The sequence below is a fragment of the Drosophila pseudoobscura genome, chromosome X (assembly GCF_009870125.1).
Source record: "Drosophila pseudoobscura strain MV-25-SWS-2005 chromosome X, UCI_Dpse_MV25, whole genome shotgun sequence".
In the NCBI taxonomy this organism is placed as follows: Eukaryota; Metazoa; Arthropoda; class Insecta; order Diptera; family Drosophilidae; genus Drosophila; species Drosophila pseudoobscura.
The window spans coordinates 67,841,789-67,864,363 of record NC_046683.1 but is presented as its reverse complement, the minus strand read 5'-3'; the positions used below and the strand labels follow the sequence as shown (position 1 = coordinate 67,864,363).

The following is a 22,575-nucleotide window of genomic DNA, read 5'->3' as shown; positions in this document are numbered from 1 at the left end:
GGAAGTGGCTTCCTGTATTTCAACGATTTTTCTTCAAAATATTCCCCATTTCAGATCTCTTTTCCGTGGAAAATGATTTTATTTGGTTTTCCCCTTTAAATTTTTTTGTATATTTATTCTCAATTTGAAATCTCTTAATTCTATTGGTATTTTTTATGGTTTGATTTATCAGGAATCTTTTACTTTTAAGACCCGCTAAACTAGTATCTGTTTTTCTTCATATATCAACGATTTTTAGTTTGGTTTTTAAATTTAATTTTTTTAATATTATTCAATATTCTTCATTTGAAATCTCTAGATCTCTTTTTCATCTATGATTGCTACTTAGTTTTTAGTTTATAATTTGTTTATCTATGGTTCGATGTAACAGTGAGGAATAAATCTTTTAATTTTCAGATCTCTTTATATGAATATACTTTTTTTTGTTCTTTGATGTAGTTTTCGTGGTCTTTTTATTTTTGGTAGTAATTTGGTACACAGTTTTTAAAAACGCCTTTTAAAAAAACTTGGAGTGTGCTTCGAAGGTAGATGTAGACGTGTATAAATATACAATAGATAAGGTACAAAGATGGCTAACAAATAAACAATTTATAAAGATATACAAAAAGCAATGTACCCTGGCACCCGGATAGCTTCGATAGCGTCATACAAGATGAAGGGCGTCCGTCGTCTAGCGCTTTAAAAGCAGCCGGACAGAGGCAGCTGCGGTGGGGACTTCATTCACTGTAGCCTTAAGTAGTCTGCCACTGAAAGAAAACATTCGGATTTGCAGGGGGATGGATTGCATTGGGTAATTAGATAAATGAATCACCTTCAGGGTGGGCTGTCCTTGGCCTTGGCGGTCCGCCTCCCGTTCGCGACGTTCCTGCTCCAATGCCTTCTGCTGCTGCCTGCGCAGGTTCTCGGGATTTTTAATTCCACGCGACTCGTTCTCCTGGCGACGCTTTTCCGCAGCGTCCAGTTGCTGCTGGCGGCGCTCCTCCTGCAAAGAATCAGTTTTCAATATGGTCTCTACATCGCTTCCAGCACAGCTATATCGCATTTGTCGCACCGGTGAGGGCATGAGATTGGCTTCCTCGGCACTGTTGCCGCAGCAGGATAGGCACACACCCATGTCTGTTTTTATTTTGTTTTTTTTTGTACACAAAACAAAAATAGGGCTTCCTTCTTGTGTGTTTTTGCGTAGTTTGTTTCGCCTTATACTTTGTTTTTGTGTGTCAGCTGACTGCTAGGGCTGTCGCACTCATTAATTCATAAACTAGTCAGTTTCTCTTTTAAAGAAACTTCAACGATACTTTAAAATTAGTGGTTTGCTTACAGAGACCAAAAATGTCTTTATTAATTAAGTCTTAAAAACAGTTTCTTAGTATTAAATGAAGGAAGAGGGTATGGCCATACTCCGGTTGACAAGCAACAAGTCTTCAAATACCAGCAACATTGACGTGACAACATTGAGACAGTTTCTTTAATGTTCTTCTTTGTTCAAAACGTCTTTTAGTCAAAATACAATAAATGGGAGTACTTAAAAGTAATTAATCTTGTAGAAAATGTATTCATCAAATGTATAAAACTATGTAGGCAGAGCTGAGAGTCTCAGTTAGCCAGCATTATTCAACGGAATATCAAAATTTAGCAATTTGAACCATTACTGTCTTACGTGTTTTTTGTTTTACCTTTTTCGCTAAAACCATTTTTTAGGCAAAATCCAATAAAAGCAAGTATTATAATAAACCAGTAAGGTAGAAAATAGGTTAATTAATTGGATAATATTATGTGGGCATGGCTGAGAGATCTAGATAGCTAGTAATATTTAACGGAACATCATAAACGATGAATATGTATAATAGAACTTGAATTTGTCATTATAATTTTAACAGAGACGGTATATTTTGAAATATTTCTGATGGTCGGTCACACTGATTTTCTTGCCACCATGTTTAGCTCACACACCTTGCAAATTTTATACTTTTCATAGTGTTTTCTAGTACTTTCCAGTATATTTTAAGACGCGTTATTGACTCACCCTCTTGTCGAATGCACCAATGTAGAAATCGTGTAGAAATGCCGCTTGGGGCCATATCCCAGGCCACATCGTGACCAGCATCAAATTGTCGATTGTTTGCCCTCAAAATATTACTTTTTCAAAAATGTCAGATAAAAAGGCATGTCAAAAAGTGGATAACGCCACACTGGCACTTCCATGGAGCATATATAAAAAAAGGGCCGGTTTTCCCCTTCAGGTGTCGCTTTTGGTAATTACATGCCATGTCGTTAGTATGTAGCAGATGTGAAGCTAGCATGTAGTTACTAGGTCAAGAAATTAATTTAGTGAACATTTTTGTTCACTGTTTTGGCCTAAGCCCTATTTTATGAACATTCCAACAAGAATGAAAACTTAAATTCAACCAGTCTTGTGGGAAATTGATTAAGCAATCGGATCAAATTATAAGTCTGGTGCTGAGGGGTCTTTATAGATAGTAGTATTCAACCGAATATAAAAAACGTGGGATATGATGGAATTTGAGCGCAGATATTCGCGTTAGTATATTCGCGGTATTTTTGGAAATTTGTGACGTAGGCTCTACTACGAAGAACGCATTTTGGTTGAAGCGTGAGAGCTAATTTGAATTTCTCAGCCAAGAACGCTCCTGCGCTATAAATTAGTATCGTTCTTGTTCTAGTTTATCTTGCCCCATCGGTCCCGACCTTTAACTTTGCGAGCAAACAGCTTATGCTAAAGAAAAACATTGCGTGGGCTCAGTTGGGGTGCTTAAACGCGATCCGTCGTCCTCTCTCCAGCTGTTTTGTGCAGGCGTAGTGTAAGGGCGCGCACTTTTTCCGTGTCTGTGAGCGTTTGAGTGCTAAAATTTAGAGATAACCAATTATCGACGTTTAATTACTAATTCGGCTGGTGACCCCTACTATAATAAATCATTATGTTGGATGTGCCCAATGAAGGAAAGGTGAGTTTTAACTAAATTTTATGCAGTGTTTCTGTTTCCTCCCGCAAACGCTAGGTTCTCTCTCTCTCTCGTCTCGGCAAACGCAGGTTTGTATGGGTGAGTGCATTCTTGCATTCCAGTGGATGCAACAAATGTTGCCGGTCTCATGGACTGTATTTATAGGCACCGCACCTCTCTTCTCCGGATATCTGGTAACGAAGCCCTTTTGACTCGGACTCTCTGACTGGTTTTGTCTTTCCCTTTATGAGACTCTTGCATTTGCTTAACGTTAACCTTCAAGTGACCTCCCTACAGCCGCGACGCCAAGTACTGGCATGTGTCGCACAGCTGTGTGGCCCCGACAGTGTGTGTGTGTGTGAGTGGGTCTGTGTGGTTTTTTGGGGGGCCAACATTTGCCAAGCCGTTGGGACATATATGTACACATATGTATAATACGATTGTCTATGCCTTATCAATCGCCCCCCAAAATACACTCTAATCGGTGGTATTTGTAGGACGTGCTGATAACTCCTTCAGACTGTGTGGCAGTTGTTCCGTTAGCGTTGTTCACATGAGCATGCGTGTGTGTGTGTGTTTGGTGATAAGTGCCCGCGGATATTGGCTCTCACACCCACTCTTTCTAATGCCTTTGATTACATTTCTTACTCTCATATGGTGCTTCTCCATATTTATTTTCCTTCCTCTTAAGCTTCATCTTCTTCGTGCTGTTCTCCTCCCACTTGACCACTACGTGGCCTCTCTTATCTTTGCTGCTTTGTTCATTAAGTGGTGGCCGGCTTCAAGGTGTAATAATTGCAAGGTGTGGCGCTTGCACTCTCTTAGGCACACTAATTGATTTGCATACGCATTGGAGAACGACAAAAATCACATTTTTGTTGCAATAACATAAAAAATACTTATCGTTGAATAAACTTAGCTTTCGCTGGTAAAATGATCATTTTTACCCACTCACTCAATTCACCCTAAAATACCAGTGTGAGGAACGGCTTACATGAAAATGCGCTGAAGACTGACTGGACCCAAACAGAGTCGAAGGTGCAAATTCAGCGAACAGGGAACATTTTTGCAATCAGTCAAAGCCGTTCTGTTACGCATATGCATAGTTTTCTAAGACAATTGATTGGGCACCAGTCTACCGCCACCTTACCTTACCTTAAAATATACCTTGACCGGCGCTTTGTTGGTTTTGTTTGTTTGGATGGTTTTTTTTTTGTTTTGCTCAGCACTTGACGCAAACGCACACACACACACGCACACGCACATACACTCAAACAGAAAGAGCAGCTTGCTATCACTTGTTGCTTCTGTCGCGTCCGTCGCTGTTGCTGTTTCTGCCGCCCGTACGCTTGTTAAAAAATCCCGTATTGAAATTGAAATTCAAATGGAACCCTAGCTTTATTTTCAATTGCACACTCGACCAGCGCGCTTCGTTCCGTGCTGTTTCACTATTGTTTTCTGTTCTTTCCGCTGTTTTCCCGATCAACTGTCTGCGACAATAATCGCGCGCGTTTCTCAAGTGCAAAAAATATAATAGTTAACAAACAAATTTCATATAAAACCCTTTTGACCTGTACACAATGACATCTGGCATCAGGCCCATTGATGTTTTGCTTCAGCGTGCCGGTGTAAGTTCTTAAATTCGAACCGAAGCACCCTTCGTAAGACGATATTAAGGCCAAGTTCAAAACGTTAATGAGCCACATAGTCGTTAAGTGTAAACGGTTCTGAAGTGATCATCGAAAGAACCTGTTCTATAAAAACCAGAAACAGTCCTACGAAGGAAAATAATAATTTCCCCCTTAAAAGCCAATGTTTTAGGGTAGTTTTTGCATTAGAGACCTGGGACGACTAATTAATTGTTTCGGGTCAAGGGAGCTACTTGTCGAGAGATCTCTTGTCCTAGATTCCTCGGATTTGATCAAAAATAAGACTTTTTGTAGATAGGTCTCGATGATTTCAAAAAGTGTTTGTCGTTCGAATTTCTGTTGTAAGGAAGTAAGTGTTCTGTAAGAAGTAAGGTACGAAAATTATTTGCTTGTCTCGACGGCAGTACATATCTTATCTCAAAGCAGACAAAGAGGAAAAAAGAGAATATATAATTTACTTTAATTACCGGATCTCCAGACGTGTATGTGTGTGTGTCAGGTGTGTTAGAGGGCCTGGTTGGTAACCTGGATGGTTGTTGATCCCCAAAAACCATTTCCGAGTTGGCACAGCTGTTTTTATTTGAGCATTCAAATATTCCGAGTTTCCGATGATGCACAAGACTTCTCCGAGCTGCACACGGAAAGAGTCGCCACAAAAGACAGGGATCCCAACAACGAAACGTGGGCCAATTATCTTGAGCTTGTGTTGACCTTGTCGAAGTTCAAGCACCTGCCCTCTGACACCGGCTTATCGCTCAGATTGCTCATCATCATTGTCTGTTTATCAAAATAAACCCCATGCAATCGTCTGCCATCTTGGGCGCCATAGGCGTGGCACTTGTTTTTCACTCCACACCATTAATTTGCGTAATCATTTTGGAAAAAAAAAACGATTGCAGCAATCATTTTTTTTTTTCACAATTCGATTGCATTTTTCCCGACTCGGATTGACTGATTGACTGACACTGGGCCTCAATCGGAAGATTAAAAAAAACAAAACGTACTGTTTTCAAGCAAAACATAGTTTTGTTTGTTTAGAGTTGTCTTTGTATTTTTATTTGAAGATAGATATCGCGACAACCTTGTGAGTGGAGTTCAAGGTCTAAAACCACCTCTTCCACCCCTCATAGGACTGGGTGTCGAACGATTTATTGTCAATATGCTCTTTATGGATTGCAGGGTGCTTAAAAAATAACTGTTAACCCATTAAGAGCCAATGGATATATAAATATCTAGAAAAATTATGGAACTTGAAGAATTTTAGCGCGGAGCTGGTGAAAGATATCGCAATAGTTCTTCTTGTTCATTAAGGAGGAAAGATTGATTGATCTACAAGAAGAATTAATTTTACAGACAGCGTTACTTTTTGAGTTTTACCTACAAAATTTCACCCGTGAAAATAGTGATTTTTTAATGGTCGGAAAACTTAAAATCGATCAATCGTTTTTGCACTTCAACAAACTTAACAGCGATATTTAAACACATTAAAATGGGAATTTAAATACCAATAGGTTTTTGCTTATACCGAAGATGCAATTATTTTGCTATATGGAAAAACTTTGTCTTGAGTAACAACCAGATGAAAATAATAATAAGATGGTGTCAGAAACAGAAACTTGTTTCCAAAAAAAGTAATTTTGGTATTTATATACTCAGGCTATATTTCAGGTTATGGTCCCCAAAGCAAACATATCAATATTTAGAAGCGCCGCCCCGTAATGGGTTATCGGGAGGAGCTATCATCGTCAGACACCATAAAGGTTTAGATCATACATATGTTGAGTGAGGTAAAGGCCAGAACTTGGAATATCTTTGTGGTTCGATTTTGGCGAACGCAAACGAAGTGAAATTCATGAAATACACATGTTATTTTTTTGTATTTAATCTTGTCGATGAAATTTGATTATCAGACACGCAAACGTGATAGGACGTATACGTGAACTAAAAATATTACCCAGATTACTGGCTGGTGGAATCAGATTACATATAGGAGCAACTTTTAACTAAGAGTACATATTATAAAAGTCATGATGAGAGAGATCGAGATTAAGCCAAATGTTACACAAGGAAATTGCACCCGCCTAGAGGTCGTTTCATGGTACATTACGCACGCTCTGGAAATCCAATTACGGAGGAGGATCCGGGGGCTTATCTCTGGGATCATCTTTCAACCGAATGTTCAAATGTCAAACTCATTATACAAATACATAGCTAAATATTCCCCGTGTTTATTATTGCACCAATAGGGTTCTAAATAAATAATATGTTATTTGTCAAAGGAAATTTATCGATCTTCTTGATTTATATTGTAGAATGCAAGTTTAAGATACAAATTACAAATCCCTTTGCTAAAAGTTGCTAAACAAATAAAAAAAAAAACATATATATATATAGAATATAATAGAATGGGTTTCCATCGAAAAATTAATATTAATACTCTTGCGTTGTTGCATTCCTGGGACATTCCTCATTGAAACGCGTCTCACAGCCAGCACTGTGTTCCTTGAAGTCCTTCAGGCTGGGCAGAAACTTGAAGAATATACCCTTGTTGAAAAAGTTGTGATTCTCCTGCTCCTCTAGTAGCTCGGGCTCCCCGGCCAGACGCTTCTTTAGCGAATTCTGCATGCCCCAGATAATGGGTTTGCTCTTGCACATGAGCATCTTCAGGCAGCCGGCCTCGTGGCCCCTTTCTAGGTCCTCCTTGGACTCGATCATGTCCAGTATGTGCTCGGGCAGATCCCTATCCATAATGCGGCCCAGCAATCGCTTGCTGTGCGTCCCAGGTCGCTGTAGAAACCAATCTATCGGTGAACCCATGGATAAAGAACGCGGCTGATGATCGTTTGGTTCGTACAGCGCCTCAGGTCCCTCGAAGGCAGCGCCGGTATTTCCGCCGGCTCCACCTCGCGTTGCCTGCATCAGAGTGTTGCCAATCTGCAATCAAAACATTCCAAACAAATTGAAAAGTTATCAATCCAAAAATAAGTAATGTCCCCAAAACTAATGGGCGGCAGATTCGCATCAAACAGCAAACGGAATTGAATGTGCTCAAACATTTAATTGCACTGCATTTTGGGGGAGTTATCTGGATCTGTATCTCTCTAAACGTAGACCTACCGCCTGGGCAATCATGATAATGGCATTGAGCGCCAGAGCTCCCAGTTTTCGGGCATCAAAGCCCACCATCCGCAGCATATTCGTCAGCAGTTGTCCGCTATCGAAACTGCCCATTAAAGGCGGCGGATGAGGAGGCCTTCGAGTGCCGTCATCCTCTTGAGGCGGCTCTTCCTGCTGCTCCGATTGATTCTGCTCCGCTTGGTCCTCTGAGGGCTGGAAGCCGTGCTGCAGAATGCTCATCAAACCTAGCGGCTTGCCCCTGGATCCATTGCCCGAGAAGGCTTGCGCCACCAGATTTGCCACATCGGCGGCTGTATTGATGCCAAACATTTGTCCCGCCATCTTCAAGCTGTCCCCAACGTTATCCAAGACCGTGCCAGCGTTGCCCTCCTGGGCGCCCACATAAAGGAGTAGGATCAAAAATATCCAACGACTTGTCATCGCGAGGTTTCAAGGAATACTGTCATTGCGTTGGTCTTTAGCAAAGCCATCGTCTGGATGAGAGAGCACCAGTAATTGGAGTCTTACGAAAGCAGCAGCCACTGCCTCTGTGATTTTGTCACTTGAGTGCGTGCCTTCGATGCGCTTTGCTGCCTGCCTTAATCGATTTGTCACGAAAGTTTCTCCAAGTGTAAACAACTCTTCTTCTTTGCTCTTTTTCAGGTGCGTGGCCACCAGCGAGTGCCCTCCGATTCGAAGGAGTTCCATGAGGTCACCAAGCGGGATGCTCTGCGGCTGCTGGAGAACGATGTGGACCGTCTGCTCCAGACAACAGAACAGGTGCGTCGGCCAGCCCTCCAGGCGGAGATGGGTCGCTTTGCCGATCTCTTTGGACGCTTCCTGCAGGAGGGTAAGTGGTGGAATAGAATCACCTTTGATTAATCTTCCTAATGCTTTTCGGTTTCCAGAGGGTCCCGCTTTGGACTGGAACAAGATCCAGAAGCTGCCAGAAAATGCTGTGATGAACTATTCGAACCTAAAGTTGCCAAAGAACGAGCAGGTATGCAGCAGGGTCCAACGATCGGGCCCAACCCTTACTTTCCATCCACGAAAACTTCAAAAAATGCCCCATTCACAGAATTTAGAAACTAAAACAAAACGGAAATGAAGATGTTAACTTTTTTTAATTTGCATATTTTCATGTTCTTTGATTTGAAAACTGATTACTGAAATGTTTGAATACTCTTATTGTTGCCACAATATAATCTACGGCAAATTCCCTGGCTAATATCTGGCCAACACATATATATATATAAATATATATTTATATATATGTTATATATAGAATGAGGTAAAAGCGTTTTCCCTTACACTTAAAAACCTCTCTATGCTTCGCTCTATCTTTCGACTTGGAGCACAGCTCAAAAAAATTAACTCCTATTGGGCTTTTGGACGCTTCTTTAGTTGCTGATTCTATTATTTAGTTTTTGCTTTAGCTTGTAACCACTAGCACACGCTGTACTACTAAAACCATAAAGAAATTTGGCTCTCACTGCAACCAATTCCTTTTGCTCTCTAACACAATCAATCCCTCTTAGCAAAAGAGCGAGACATTGATATGTCTTTAACTAACGATACGTGCATGATTCCGATAGATACGCAATATGCTGGACAAATTGGTGGTCATTAAGCTGAACGGTGGCCTGGGCACTTCCATGGGTTGTCATGGACCCAAGAGTGTGATTCCCGTCAGATCTGATTTGACGTTTTTGGATCTGACCGTCCAGCAGATCGAGCATCTGAACAAGACCTACGATGCCAATGTGCCGCTGGTGCTGATGAACTCCTTCAACACCGATGAGGATACCGAGAAGATTGTTCGGAAATACAAGGGCTTCCGCGTGCAGATACACACCTTCAATCAGAGCTGCTTTCCGCGCATCAGTCGCGAGCATTTTCTGCCTGTGGCCAAGGACTTTGATGTGGAGAAGGATATGGAGGCGTAAGAATAATCTTTAAACTCTGATTATTCAGATTTTGTACGAAGTAATATCCTTCTTCTCTTTCTTATTAGTTGGTATCCACCTGGTCATGGCGACTTTTACGACACTTTCCGCAACTCTGGGCTGCTGAAGAAGTTCATCGAAGAGGGACGCGAATATTGTTTCCTCTCCAACATTGACAATCTGGGCGCCACCGTGGATTTGAATATACTCAATAAGCTGGTGGGCGAGGAGCGGGCCAGCACTCCAGTGGAATTTGTCATGGAAGTCACTGACAAGACACGGGCTGATGTCAAGGTGGGAAAGGCACAACGATTGTTCAGCCAAAACCTTATAATTTCGGCTATTTTTTTCCCCTTCAGGGTGGCACTCTCATACAGTTCGAGAACAAGCTGCGGCTGCTGGAAATTGCCCAAGTACCGCCAGAGCATGTGGATGACTTTAAATCGGTGAAGACCTTCAAGTTTTTCAACACCAACAACATTTGGGCCAATCTAGCATGTATGGAATTTATCCCATTTGTCTTTAGTTTTCATATCATATCAATGCCTAAAATGATGCTACATTTCTTTGTATAGCCATCGATCGGGTCTTGCGGGAGCGCACCTTGAGTATGGAGATTATTGTGAACAACAAAACGCTAGAAACGGGTCTGCGTGTCATTCAATTGGAGACAGCTGTGGGTTCGGCCATGAAGTGCTTTGATGGCGCAATTGGCATCAATGTACCTCGGTCGCGCTTCTTGCCCGTGAAGAAGTCCTCCGATCTGCTTTTGGTCATGTCCAATCTGTATACGTTGAAGAACGGCAGCCTGGTGATGTCGCCGCAGCGCATGTTCCCCACCACGCCACTGGTGAAGCTAGGCGAGAATCACTTCTCCAAGGTGAAGGAGTTTCTGGGTCGCTTTGCCAATATACCCGACATTATTGAGCTGGATCATTTGACGGTCAGTGGAGACGTGACCTTTGGCCGTGGTGTTTCTTTGAGGGTAAATTTGAGATTTCTGTAGTTTATTCTTGATTTATTTCCGTATTTTGTATCTGTACAGGGCACTGTGATCATCATTGCCAATCATGGGGATCGTATTGATATACCCGCTGGGGCTATCCTAGAGAACAAGATTGTCTCTGGCAATATGCGCATCCTGGACCATTAATATTTCCCTCCCCTCCCTTCCAACCAACCCCCCCCCCCCCCCCCCCCCCCCCCACCTGCCCACCCTCACCTGGAACCTAGAACCTGGAATTGGAAGTGCAATTGGATGCTGTCTGTCTCATTATATATGTAGTCTAACTTTCTAAGTTTTATGTAGTACTAACCTCGTCACAGGAGGAGGAGTGTTTGCTGTTATCCCCCAAAATTTCAAATTTACGAATCACGAATTTCATTTGTTAGCCCAAACCAACAACTGAAGCACAAAGTGTGTCCTGTGTCAGTCGATCGTTCTGTATATATCGTTAGGTTGAAGCTAAAGCTAAAGTTTTAAAAATCTACTTTCAAAAAATATGTTTAAAAATGTAGTCAAAAGAGAAGCTGTTAAAACACTCATTAAAGGCATGTTTATTTCTATATAAGTATGAGACGGGATTTTGTATAGATCTTAACACTAGTATCACTTGATGGATGGCACTGGTAATCATTGCCTGCTTCCTGAATTCTATGCTGTGTTGTCTATAAGTGTATAATCCTTGCTTATGTGACCCCATTTGATACCCAGCTCTATGAGTTCCAGGGCCAATTTCTTATTGCTATCTGAGGGACCCACAAAGCCCACCACGAGCTTATTCGAGGAAAACTGATCTTGTTCTGTCTCGCAGCTTTGATCCCAGCCCCTGCCCTCGTAGATGTTCGTATCGCCGGCAATCACAAAATTGTAGTTGATGTCCGTGTAACCGCTGCTCTCGATGTGAAATGTTTGGAGTAGCCGCACTTGGAAAACGCACCCTGCTTGGGTGTGGCACGCGGGTGACGCAGTGAGCACGAAGCGTACGGTGTTCACGGGCCGGTTCAGGGGAGGCAGTGCCTTCCCAGGAAGTTGGGCCAACCAGTAGGCGCGTGTGACGAACTTTAGCGTGGCATTTCCAAGCAAGCGCACTTAAATCAAAGGGAGATTAGTTAACCATTTTACTATGTCCTTACAGGCGTGTACATTGTGTCACATCCGGTATCCAGCGTGGCCAGCGCTTGATCATCTCGAACAGCTTCTGGCCGGGACTCTCGGTGGGACTCAGCTGGCGATGGGCATAGATGTGGTAGTCCGGATTCAGCTTGTGCAGGCGCACACCCTCGGCCATCAGTCGCTTGGCCGCCTCCACTTGTCGCACTGGTGGCTCCATATTCACAAAGGTTCCAATGAAGGCAATGCTTATGGATACAGCGCCATAGCCGCGCACATGCTGCCCCTGACTATGCCAGCCACGTCCCACATAGATCTGCCCGTCCCCGCCTACCAGAAAGTTATAGCCAATATCCACCCAGCCGAGGGATTTCATGTGAAAGCCCTGAATAGTCTGCACACGATAGATGCAAATCTCCTATGGAAATAGGGGATGGGAAGTTAATTCAAGATTGCCCCAGAAGTGGTTCTTTTTCGCACTCACTTCTGTCTTACATCCCTCGGTGGCCGTGTGACTGATGATTACATTGGAGATGGGGAGCTTGAGGTGCTCATATTTATCGCTGGGTGGTTCCCCCTGCCATTCGATGCGGTCGAGTATGTGCAGATTATTATTGGAATTCATTGGGGAATGGGCTAAACCCAGATTTTTATCTATTAATATTTATGTTTCTAATACTTTGGAGATTGATTTCGACTCACTCATCATCCAAAAGGCGTAACCAGCAGCCAGTGCCACTAGTATCAGTAGAAACACACAGAGAAATATCAGTTCCTTTGGGAATCTCTTAACGTTTGTATTCCGCTTAGTTGCGAGATTGTTTTGCTCAGTTTTCTGCATTTTGTGACTACGTTTTGGGGTCTACTCAAGACAACTGTTTGACGGGAAGTGATTCGACCAGAGCCCGAGACCCTACTTGTTGTTCATCTCAAACAAGTTCTGCTCGTTTGGGGGGGTTTATTTTTGCTTTTACTGTTGACAGATGGAAAAATCCCCCGCTCTGAACAGCGCAGTGGCAGCGCAGCGGCAAGATCGTATGAAGAGCTTTTTGATCAGTAGTCGTTATATATGTATACTCATATATGTATAAATACTGTGTGATTTGTATGCCTTTGTCATAAAAAAGCTCTCTGACAATATAGGGTGTTTATTTTTTATTGAAGGTTGAGCGAGCTCTAAACGCCGCCCACTTTGAAGACGCAAAACAAAGATATCTCTCTTTCTCTTTGACCAAAAAAAGAGATTAGAGACTGAAGAAATGGGAATCCCCTTTTGAACGAAGGGGCGTTTACAAAAAGCCGAAAACGCAATGAAGCGAAATCAGATATTCTTATATTCTCATTATAAGGCAGAGCAGCTCAAGCAGTTGTGACCCCTATGTGGGTCATCCCCTTTGACAGAAAAACAAGTCTAATTAATCGCTTTTTGCTTTTGGTTTTCATATAATATCACATTTTCTTCAGATTTCGAGCGAATCGTAAGTCTAGCTAAATTGTATATGCCACACATTAAAGAAGGAGAAGGATGAAATTATATTACAATATCAAATATACAATACATATGTACTCGTACTAGTGCTAGTAAATGGCCTAACCTAATCACGACCAGTGCGTCCAATTGCTAAAGCTCTGGTAAAGTTGATCGGCCTTGTATTCGGTGATGCTGGGCTCCAGTTTGCTCGCACCCGTAAGGCGGTAATTGGGGGAAATCTTGCCCAGACTGACGCCACGTTCGAGCAACAGATGGGTGACGCTAAGCTGCTTGGCCGACGGCTTCTGGTTTTGGAACGAGCCGATGTACGCGAAGCTCAAACTCCGTACATTGTAGCCACTCATGTGGGCCCCCACCTGGTTCCAGCCACGACCCACATACACATTGCCATCGCCGCCAATCACAAAGTTGAAGGCAATGTCGTCCTCCTGAAGGGACTCAATGTCAAACGTCTGACGCAGGCGTACACGCAGCACACACTGGGCCTGTGTGCTGCAGTTGTCGGAATTGGTGGGCAGCACGATGACCAGGGAGACGGGAAGCATGAGATCGGCCAGGGTCTTCTGCGGCGGCTGGGCCAGCCAGGCTTGACGGTGAACAAAACGCAGGATCAGGCCGCCGCCAATGTTGTCTTGATCTGAAGGAATGAATATCGCGGATATATGTAAATTAGAGAACGCATTTAGGAATTTGAATAGTGATTAGTTCTGGAAACCGGCAGGTTGTGTGGGGATATCTTATTCCTTATGCTCGAAAAGTAATGAAAGTGTTGGTTAACGTTAGGAACTAGTGTTGGTTACGGACTATCGCTAGGAACTAGTGTTGGTTAGAGATGAACGTTACGAACTAGTGTTGGTCAGGACTACCGTTAGGAGCTAGTGTGGAATTATGGAGTACATAAGCGATTTTTTGTTTGCATGTTTATTGGATTTTCTTTTATTAAGTGCAAAAATAACATTTATTTTTTGTTTGCATGTTTATTGGATTTTCTTTTATTAAGTGCAAAAATAACATTTATTTACAACGCATTTTGTTATTTCTGCCAGTGTGGCCACGTCTGTATGATTTTGTAGAGTTCATCGCCGGGACTCTTGGTGGCCACAAGCTGGCGATGTCCGTAGAGCTTATAGTCCGGCTTCAGCTTCTTGAGGCGCACTCCCTCTGCGATCAGCAGTTGACAGGCACGGAGCTGGGCCTTTGTCGGCTTGATCTTGTCAAAGCTACCCAGAAAAGAGATGCCAATGCTGTCCATGTTGTGTCGTAATGCGTGGGCGCCTTTAATATCCCAGCCGCGTCCCTCGTAGACGCGACCATCGCCGCCAATCATAAAGTTGTAGCCCACCTGATCCCAATTGTAGCCATCCATGTGAAAGCTTTGAGCCACTCGTGCCCGATACGAGCAGACTTCCTGAAAGGCGGTGATATCCAGAAAACTTCTTATAAAGGTGTAAGTCCACTCACCAACGATTCACAGCCCTCGGAGGCGGTGTGGGAGATGATCACACGGGAAACGGGTAGATCAAGAAGATCAGGCTCACCTCTAGTTGGCTTGCCGCCCCAGTCCTTGAGTTGGATCATCTCTAAATCTCCATCCAACACAATATCACCTTCGACTAGAACAAAGATCATCATAAGCCGTTTGGGGAGTAGTAGGGGAAGTGATAAGAAGAGTAGAGTACATACATGTCATATATTCCATTCAACTCAACTTTAGGCAACACTTTTGAACACATTTTTTGTTGTTTTTTTGGACAAAACGAGAACCCGTGACGGAACAGGTTCCAACAGGAAACGAATGGATGAGGTAATTTCTTTTGTGTTGAAAATGAAAATGCAAATGGGCTTTTCCTTGTGTGAGTGTGTAGATAGACTCTATTTGAACATACATTATATATAAGCCATTCCATTAAACAAAACTTAACTAAACTTAGATCTAAACTAGATGTCGTGAGACCAATGTGGCCATTTTTGGATGATTTTGTACAGCTCCTCGCCGGGACTCTCGGTGGCACTTAGTTGTCGATGTCCGTATAGCCGAAAATCGGGGGCCAGCATCTTGAGACGCAATCCCTCGGAAATCAGGAGCTGGCAGGCCTTGAGCTGCCTCTCTGCTGGCCTTATAGCCGTAAAGGTACCAATGAAGGAGATACCTATGCTGCCTTTATTATAGCCCTTGGTGTGGGCACCCACTCGATCCCAGCCGCGTCCCTCGTAGACGCGTCCATCGCCGCCCACAAGAAAGTTATAGCCGATATGATCCCAGCCCCAGCTGTCTACGTGAAAGGACTGAACGACCTGCGTGCGATTCGAGCAGATCTCCTTGCGATGGGAGGATAACAAACGTTAAAACGTTACAAACATTGATGGAATACCCAGCGATTGGACAGGACTAGACTTACCCTCGATTCACAGCCTTCGGCGGCTGTGTGTGAGATGATTACACGATGAACTGGCAGGTCCAAGGGATCTAGAGTGGTCTTGGGGGGCTTACCACCCCATTCGGCAACTTTGAGCATGACTAGGGTGCCATTGTCGATGACATCAAAGTCAGCTGCATATGGAAAGTTTCGTGGGTTAGCAATGTACGATCGCATAACGCTTGATTCACTCTCTCTATATTCCATTCAATTAAACTAAGGTTACGCTCTCAGTTACTCCTTTATACCGAGTTTGTACTTTGTTCACTTCACAACACTGTTCGTACAGTACAGTTACGCGCGTTTTAGTAGTAGCAGGATGTATGTATGTATAAATGTAAGTGTACGAGTATATTCCACCGGTTGTATGTGTATGTAGTGTGAATTGTATGTTGAATTTGCTTTTGTTTCTGAGGGTTAGAGACATGCAAGAAAGGAATAGATGTTGTTGGGAACGGGTTAAGGTTAAGATTAAACCAATCGAGTAAAAAGCACTTTCGGCTCACACACAAAAAGACACTTAATTGAGGACAAAAAAACTGTACCTATTGTTGAATTGATTGGAATATTTAGTCTGGAATCGTCGAGAACATCACCGAGCTTACTTTTGTTCAACGTCTTGCCAAAGAGGTTCGTTGTGGTGGCCAATATGATGCCCAATAGTGTTGTTAACAATACAAATGCCACCGTTATGCTGATGGCCTTGCGACTTATGGTATTTGGCAGATACGGACAGAGCATAGGCGCCTGCTGACCAGGATCATCAAGCTTGGAACCTACAAAAGGGAACAGCCAACGAAAAAAATTATGGTCAATGATGATCAATGATGATCAATGATGGTCAATGATGATTAATGATGGGAACTTATAGTTTGCTGTTGTGTTCTTCTAGAGTGAAAGCACTCTTACGCTGCTCTAACACCTCCAATCTCTTCTCGTGCTGCCTGAGACTCTGCTCCAACCATTTGCTCAACTGCAAGGAACTCTGGTTTTGGTTGCTCCCCAGACACCCATCACATTTCCAACTTAAATTGGGGATTGTCTCTAGCAGCTTAAGCTGCTCTTTGGTCAGGCCCGTGCACTGGCTATGCAAGACACGGCTGCATAGACCATTATCACATTTGATCCGACTAGGGATCGTTGCTATCACACCGCGACACTTCTGGCAACATTCGAGCGCACTGTCCAACATCGTCTGATCGTTCCCAATGAACAACTGAAGCAATTTCGAATCTGATTCCGATCAGATTTTGGCATGCACTAGCGGTACTTTTTTCGAAATACACACCTACAGACAAGTGCGTGCCACATTTTTCCCTCTTTTGCTATTTATTTAGGCAAAAATAAAAACCCCCTTTGTACACGTGCCATTTACTACGCCAGAAATGGGGAAGAACCTTTCTAGGTACGGTCTCTCTCTCTGTGTTAATAAAAGCTACTAACAAAATGGAGACTACGTCCCCCTCTGTTTACGGAGTCCCCTGCCACTGCTGCACTGGAATTGGATTTCTGGCTGGCTCATTTAATTATGGTAATTGTGAAAACCAATCAAGTAAACAATTGCATCTGGGGTCTGTCTTCTTGTGGAAAAAACTGCCTAGCAGACCTTGAATTTCGCAGTTAAATTATATTTTTGTGATTGATTTTTATGGTTTTAATCGATCTCCTAACAGTCGACAAAAAGAAACTAAGAGATTTATCTTTTTCTTTGCGAATGAAAGTAGATATATGTATCTCCCTTTCTTTGAATGATTTTTAAGTTTCCCCAGCTGCAGTGTCGCTGGGTTTTTCCACTCCCAACATATAGAAAATACTATTTATTGTATATTTGTTCGATGTATCTCAAATTGTGTGGGGCCATCTGCTAATCTACGATTCGCAGCACAATCGTTAAACCTCTGAGTAAACAAATTGCTGCCCCAATAAAGCAAACAGAACAGAATAGAGCAGAGTCGAAGGTGAACACAAGTCAGGAATGTGCTACTTAGGCAACAGGAAATCATAGATAGATATAGTAGGCACTCACCCGCTGGAGTGCCATTCGCCTGGGGGCGACCATTGAAGGCGGGATTATCTTGGCCAGCGCCCAAACCGCCATCGGCGCAATCGCCGGGTTTCCACTTGTCCCGATTGTCGATGAGAAACTGTTGTATCGTGACGGGACCCTCATAGAAGTGCTTGTCCCCGAAGGTCACGTCTGTGGAGTTGGTCAGCGCTATGCTGCCGATGCCCTGCGGCGAATTGGGCCCGGTTTGGGTGGGGGTGGCCAAGGCCAGGGTCCCGTTGAGCAGCTGCTTGGCCATGGCCCCAGCCTCGGAGGCTGTGGGTGGCGGCACTTCGGTCTGGCCCGGTGTCACCTGACGACTGATTAGGGTCAGGCCCTGGTTAAGGTCACGAAGCTGGGAGCTGCAGTTGGGCGGGTAACTGATCTGCTGGCCTAGCTTCTGGACCGTGCAGTCATCGTGGCTGCCCTCGACATCGGAGTCGCTATCAATGCAGCTGGAATCGAGGGCATTCTCATCGATGGACACAATCGAGATAGTCGTACTCCGAATGGAGAGAGTGGGCGAGGTCTTAGCCCCTTTACTCTGACTGATATTTATTGTATGCTCGATGCTAATGAGCTTGGGATCCTGTGACTTCGTATTCGCTTCCGCCTTGGGTCTTGACTGGGGCTCCTCATCGCTGCTGCTACTCGTATCTTTGGTCATTGGTCCCTCAGCCTTGAAGTTAGGCACATTATCGATGAGTATGACACCAGAATCTGTGGATGAAGTGCTGCAGTTCTTGCCAGTCGTCAGATTAATGATCCGATTGCTCATATCGGCACTCAACGGCTGCCCGTTCATATTCCTTTTATAATTCACATGCATCGCGTAATCAGAACTTGACTCTGGGGATATCTCTCTGTCTCTCTCGGTTTCGTGTTCTGCTGCTGTTGGTTTAGCTATTTAGCATCCCTCCTCCCTCAGATTTGGGAGAACATTTTTGCACATTCAGAACTTGTTCTTTTTGTGGTATCGGATTTTCTGACACTGTTGGAGGCTCAAGGCTTTTGGCAAATATCACATCACATTATGAGCATCTGCAAACAGTAACATTTGATCTCTACTCAGTTGAAATTCTGTTTGAAATTTTCTCTTTGTTTGATTATGTCTTTGATGTTTATCTTTGTGCACTTTTTTACTTGAGTTTACCAGACTTTATACAATAATTTAATCCAATCTTTGGACAAATTTAAAATAAAGAAGATAAGAACATAAGAAAAGAAAAAAGGTTAGATTTTATATTTCAACAATTGCAAAGATTTTAATCGTTTTATTGTTATCAGAGAGACACTTTTCCTTGTGATTTAGCCGTATACTATATTTTTATTAATAGATCATTTATATGCCATATTTGATAATGACGGCTTGCTGTCTTAGGGGCCCGTCTGCATTATTATTTTTCCGAATATACAATTATATTTCGTATTATAACCCAGCACTGCTCAAACCTAAAAATTATGCAGTTTTTTATTGTATGCCCCTCTTTAAATTTTGATTCATAAAGTTACCCAATCAGCCCCATAAATTGACGCTTGACGTTTTCACACTGGAGACGACAACGACTAGACCGAGAGGCTTTTGCAAATTATCTATAATCATTGACGTAATATATTTACTTTAGTGGATTCCGAGAGAAGCTACGCTGCAGCCAACCACTGGCTATAGTACAGATCCATTCGGACTTGTTGTGTGTACATAGTTGTCTATAACGGTTGAAAAAAATATTTAACACCTTTCCAAGACAATCGAAACTCTTTCATTGCACAAACTTGGAGAATGAATTCGCGGAACTTTGATAAAAAAAACCCACGAGAGGGGGTGTGCCTGGCCATAGAGTTGGCACAGAGCGGGCTTTTGAGATAACACACGAACAACCGCTACAAATGAGGAGCAAAAATTATTTGTGAGCGCACCAATACACTCAAATCTAAGCGGCCATTGTCACCAATACATCCCTACATCCCCTGTATCTGTATGTATCTGTGTCTGCGTTTCTGTCTCTTTGTTGGGCTCCGAGGTTCTGTTTAAAGTGGAGGCTGTCTCTCTGACTGTCTGTCTCTCTTTTTTTTTTTTACGTTTTTTCGAAAATTATCATTAAATATTGCCTACACTCGTATGTGCAAATTAATTGATTTTAGCTTGAACGTGTTTTCATTTGTGGTTTTTTTCCTTGAACATTTTTCCATTTCCATTTTGGAATTCTTTCATCGTTATTTTTTTTTTGATCATTTTTATTGTGATTACTCTGATTTACACTTTTTACACACATATACATACATAATACATATATAATTAATGTGATTGTTGTTAACTTTTTGGTAGCACCAAAAATTAAAACAAAATCTTCTCAACTTAAAAAAAATGCTCACAAAATTATCAAAAAAAAAATAGAAAACATTTTTACGCACTTCCAAAAGGCCGACGCGAATCGAATGCAGCACATATGTACATGTAAATATTTGTACCACTATATAGATGTTGTAAAATAATCAGCGACTCGTTTTATTGTAATTTTATTGCGCGCCAAAGATGAAATTGTCGAGCAGCGGCGCGTTCGAATGACTCTGATCGACTGAGCGGGCGATCCGATCACACGGCGGATCGTCAGGCTGGAGAGTCAGAGACCCCCCGAAGCACATAGGGAAAAAGAGAGACAGAGAGAGAGAGAGAGAGAGAGAGAGCAAAAGAGGGGAGGGAGAGAGAGAGATAGAGAGCCACAGGTCTGCTTGGGAATCGCTGTTTATAATTTTTTGATTTGGGCCTGATTTTGTGCTGCAACTTCGAGAACGCGCTTTAAAGCTTTACGATATACTAAAATATATTTTGAATATTTTATGAATTTTTTTCACCAACTTCTGACTTTGGAAAACCTTGTCCTAATTATGCCTAACTAAAATTTATAGATGGTAGGTATGTAGGTATATATTTATGCTGTTCTACAAGTCTTACCAGTTTTATTAAGCGTGCGTTGTAGCAGGTTGTTGCCGCTTTTTCCTCTCTTTCTTAAATGGTAATGGGACCCAAGAATTCCGAGATCGTATGCATGTGATACGGCTGCATTCTGGGAGATCGTTATATCTTGGTTTAATTATTCGATTTCCCCATGCGTCACTGCGTAACCAGTTCTTTCGGTTTTTTTTTTGTATTTCTGTCTGTCTGGTTCCAGATATTCGTCAAATTTATAATGATATTTCTCTAGATACGCCCCATCGCTGGTAGCTGGTACCTGGAGCTGAAACTGAAGCTGGAAGCTGGAGCTCTCTCGACAGCACTTGGCGGTTAGTTAGTTCTCCAGCGCCCACCCGACGATGACTGTTTGTTTTTGTTTAGACGTATACACAGATACGGTACTGTATATACCGCAAAACGCATATATGTATATTTAACTTTTGTTTTTTTTTTGTGTTATTTGTTCATCCAATAAACAACACAAATCTCTTGCTCTCTCCCCGGCGGCTGGTTCACGGCATTCATGGTGGTACACGTGCGGCCAAAATTTTAACATTTCAAATTGCGCTACCATTTCCGAGAATTGTTTTTCTTTTGTGCACCACCGCAATGTGTTTTTGGGTTATTTTGTTTGTTGTCTTTTCTTCACATTCGCAAAATAGCCGTTGTACTTACTCTGTGGCAAAAATATTGAATGTAATTATTGCTTGGCCGCTTTTTTCTCGCACGCATTCTATGATGATCGGTCACATCGTCTGATAGTCTGATGAAGAGAAGGTCGGGGAAAACTTTTTATGGATAAATTATACAACAAAATAGCCATAAATAACCAAAAATGGTAAAACTATTTTCTTGAATAATCGCAGTTTCTTTTCTATTTCCTCTGAAAAGCTCATAAAAACGCCGTTAAGGTACTACGAAAATACTCAAATACTACTATCAGGTAAACTAAAAAAAAATTCCAGAAATACTGACAATCAATACTAAAAATACTAAAAAATATACCAGGAATAAAACAATTTTCTTGAATAATAGCAAAGCGCTGTTTAAACATATACCAAGAAAATACCCCGCTGATATCGTTAAAGACCTATAGAAATGCTGATGTTATCTATCGATCTTCTACAAGCTACCAACTCCTTTATTGGTAGCCTATTTTATTGTTTGTGTACAAATCATTTCCGATGAATTTTCAAGTTGAATACCTATAAATAAACCTAATACCAATCGTAATACCATTTGTATATGCCTTTACACCATTTTATCATTTTCTTTCTTTAATTATTATTAATTATAGTGGTCCCCTTTTTTGCGTGTGGTTTCTACACATGCCGCACTTTCGTCATTGTTTTCTCAGCCCCATGGCATCACTCTTGAGGCCAAATTTGGTACGCGGGGGTATATTCGAGTATGATTTATTTCTTTAAGGGCGTTGCTATTTGATGAATGAATCCGATGAGTGGTTGCAGTGAAGTTCGTCGATTAGACACACCCACCATGCAGGAAGAAGTATAGAAGAATATTATAGAATTAGGAGTGTACCAATGGAAAACGTTCTAGCAGTTTTGTTTCCAGTAATTGTAGCAATAGGTAATGTTCCAATCACGAGAATTACTCCAGTAATGTAGCAAAATCTATCCTATGAAAGGGCCCTATGTAGCGACCTCAATTTATAAGTACATCATTTGTTTTTCGTGCATTTTTTTGTTGTACAGTATTTTAATTAAGTTGAAAACCAGATAAATAACAGGCGACGACGACAGCAACAGTCAAAACACTATCCCCCATACACAAGTGAACATGAAGCTACCGATAATGATGGTTGTACTTGCATACACAATCATACGTATGATACAGATATGTGTATAGTAGAGTAGATAGAGT

General features: G+C 42.2%; 5 protein-coding genes and 1 long non-coding RNA gene across 21 annotated transcripts; 1 reads left to right on the top strand and 5 right to left on the bottom strand.

Annotated features, from left to right (window-relative positions):
• Positions 1-94: 94 nt before the first annotated feature.
• Positions 95-1,327, bottom strand: Svip (small VCP interacting protein). Its single transcript, XM_001354110.4, has 3 exons — positions 1,052-1,327; positions 812-982; positions 95-746 (listed from the first exon to the last, which is right to left on the bottom strand). Exons 1-3 carry the CDS (start codon positions 1,112-1,114, stop codon positions 732-734), a joined length of 249 nt encoding a protein of 82 aa, XP_001354146.2. The 5' UTR covers positions 1,115-1,327; the 3' UTR covers positions 95-731.
• A 1,275-nt stretch (positions 1,328-2,602) lies between these two features.
• UGP (UDP-glucose pyrophosphorylase) lies at positions 2,603-11,240 on the top strand. 4 transcript variants are annotated; one of them, XM_001354112.4, is made up of 9 exons: positions 2,603-2,963; positions 8,390-8,576; positions 8,635-8,726; positions 9,012-9,017; positions 9,322-9,668; positions 9,741-9,966; positions 10,032-10,170; positions 10,248-10,657; positions 10,718-11,240. In XM_001354112.4, the coding sequence occupies exons 1-9, from the start codon at positions 2,937-2,939 to the stop codon at positions 10,823-10,825; spliced, it is 1,542 nt and encodes a 513-aa protein (XP_001354148.2). In that variant the 5' UTR covers positions 2,603-2,936; the 3' UTR covers positions 10,826-11,240. The 4 variants fall into 4 exon arrangements, with proteins under 4 accessions (XP_001354148.2, XP_015042491.1, XP_015042489.1 ...); XM_015187003.2 differs by lacking the exon at positions 2,603-2,963 and adding an exon at positions 4,364-4,588; XM_015187005.2 differs by lacking the exon at positions 9,012-9,017 and having other exon boundaries at positions 2,604-2,963.
• LOC117184982 (uncharacterized) lies at positions 4,362-5,436 on the bottom strand. 2 transcript variants are annotated; one of them, XR_004470464.1, is made up of 2 exons: positions 5,068-5,436; positions 4,362-4,967 (listed from the first exon to the last, which is right to left on the bottom strand). It is a non-coding gene; the product is annotated as an uncharacterized lncRNA (long non-coding RNA). The 2 variants fall into 2 exon arrangements; XR_004470463.1 differs by having other exon boundaries at positions 5,077-5,436.
• On the bottom strand, positions 6,239-8,392 carry LOC4813993 (uncharacterized). The gene is made up of 2 exons (XM_001354111.4): positions 7,727-8,392; positions 6,239-7,543 (listed from the first exon to the last, which is right to left on the bottom strand). Exons 1-2 carry the CDS (start codon positions 8,165-8,167, stop codon positions 7,040-7,042), a joined length of 945 nt encoding a protein of 314 aa, XP_001354147.1. The 5' UTR covers positions 8,168-8,392; the 3' UTR covers positions 6,239-7,039.
• On the bottom strand, positions 11,206-12,842 carry PGRP-LF (Peptidoglycan recognition protein LF). Of its 2 annotated transcripts, none has more exons than XM_033384326.1 (4): positions 12,488-12,842; positions 12,270-12,439; positions 11,819-12,203; positions 11,206-11,763 (listed from the first exon to the last, which is right to left on the bottom strand). In XM_033384326.1, exons 1-4 carry the CDS (start codon positions 12,624-12,626, stop codon positions 11,327-11,329), a joined length of 1,131 nt encoding a protein of 376 aa, XP_033240217.1. In that variant the 5' UTR covers positions 12,627-12,842; the 3' UTR covers positions 11,206-11,326. The 2 variants fall into 2 exon arrangements, with proteins under 2 accessions (XP_033240217.1, XP_001354149.2); XM_001354113.4 differs by having other exon boundaries at positions 12,270-12,421; positions 12,488-12,834.
• Positions 12,843-13,200: 358 nt separating this feature from the next.
• Positions 13,201-20,709, bottom strand: PGRP-LC (Peptidoglycan recognition protein LC). 11 transcript variants are annotated; one of them, XM_015187006.2, is made up of 5 exons: positions 20,151-20,346; positions 17,721-18,919; positions 16,300-16,470; positions 14,739-14,890; positions 14,300-14,685 (listed from the first exon to the last, which is right to left on the bottom strand). In XM_015187006.2, the coding sequence occupies exons 2-5, from the start codon at positions 18,565-18,567 to the stop codon at positions 14,311-14,313; spliced, it is 1,545 nt and encodes a 514-aa protein (XP_015042492.1). In that variant the 5' UTR covers positions 18,568-18,919; positions 20,151-20,346; the 3' UTR covers positions 14,300-14,310. The 11 variants fall into 11 exon arrangements, with proteins under 11 accessions (XP_015042499.1, XP_033240216.1, XP_015042493.1 ...); XM_015187010.2 differs by having other exon boundaries at positions 14,539-14,685; positions 14,743-14,890; XM_002134675.3 differs by lacking the exons at positions 14,300-14,685; positions 14,739-14,890 and adding exons at positions 15,121-15,596; positions 15,677-15,828 and having other exon boundaries at positions 20,151-20,347.
• Between the last annotated feature and the right edge of the window lie 1,866 nt (positions 20,710-22,575).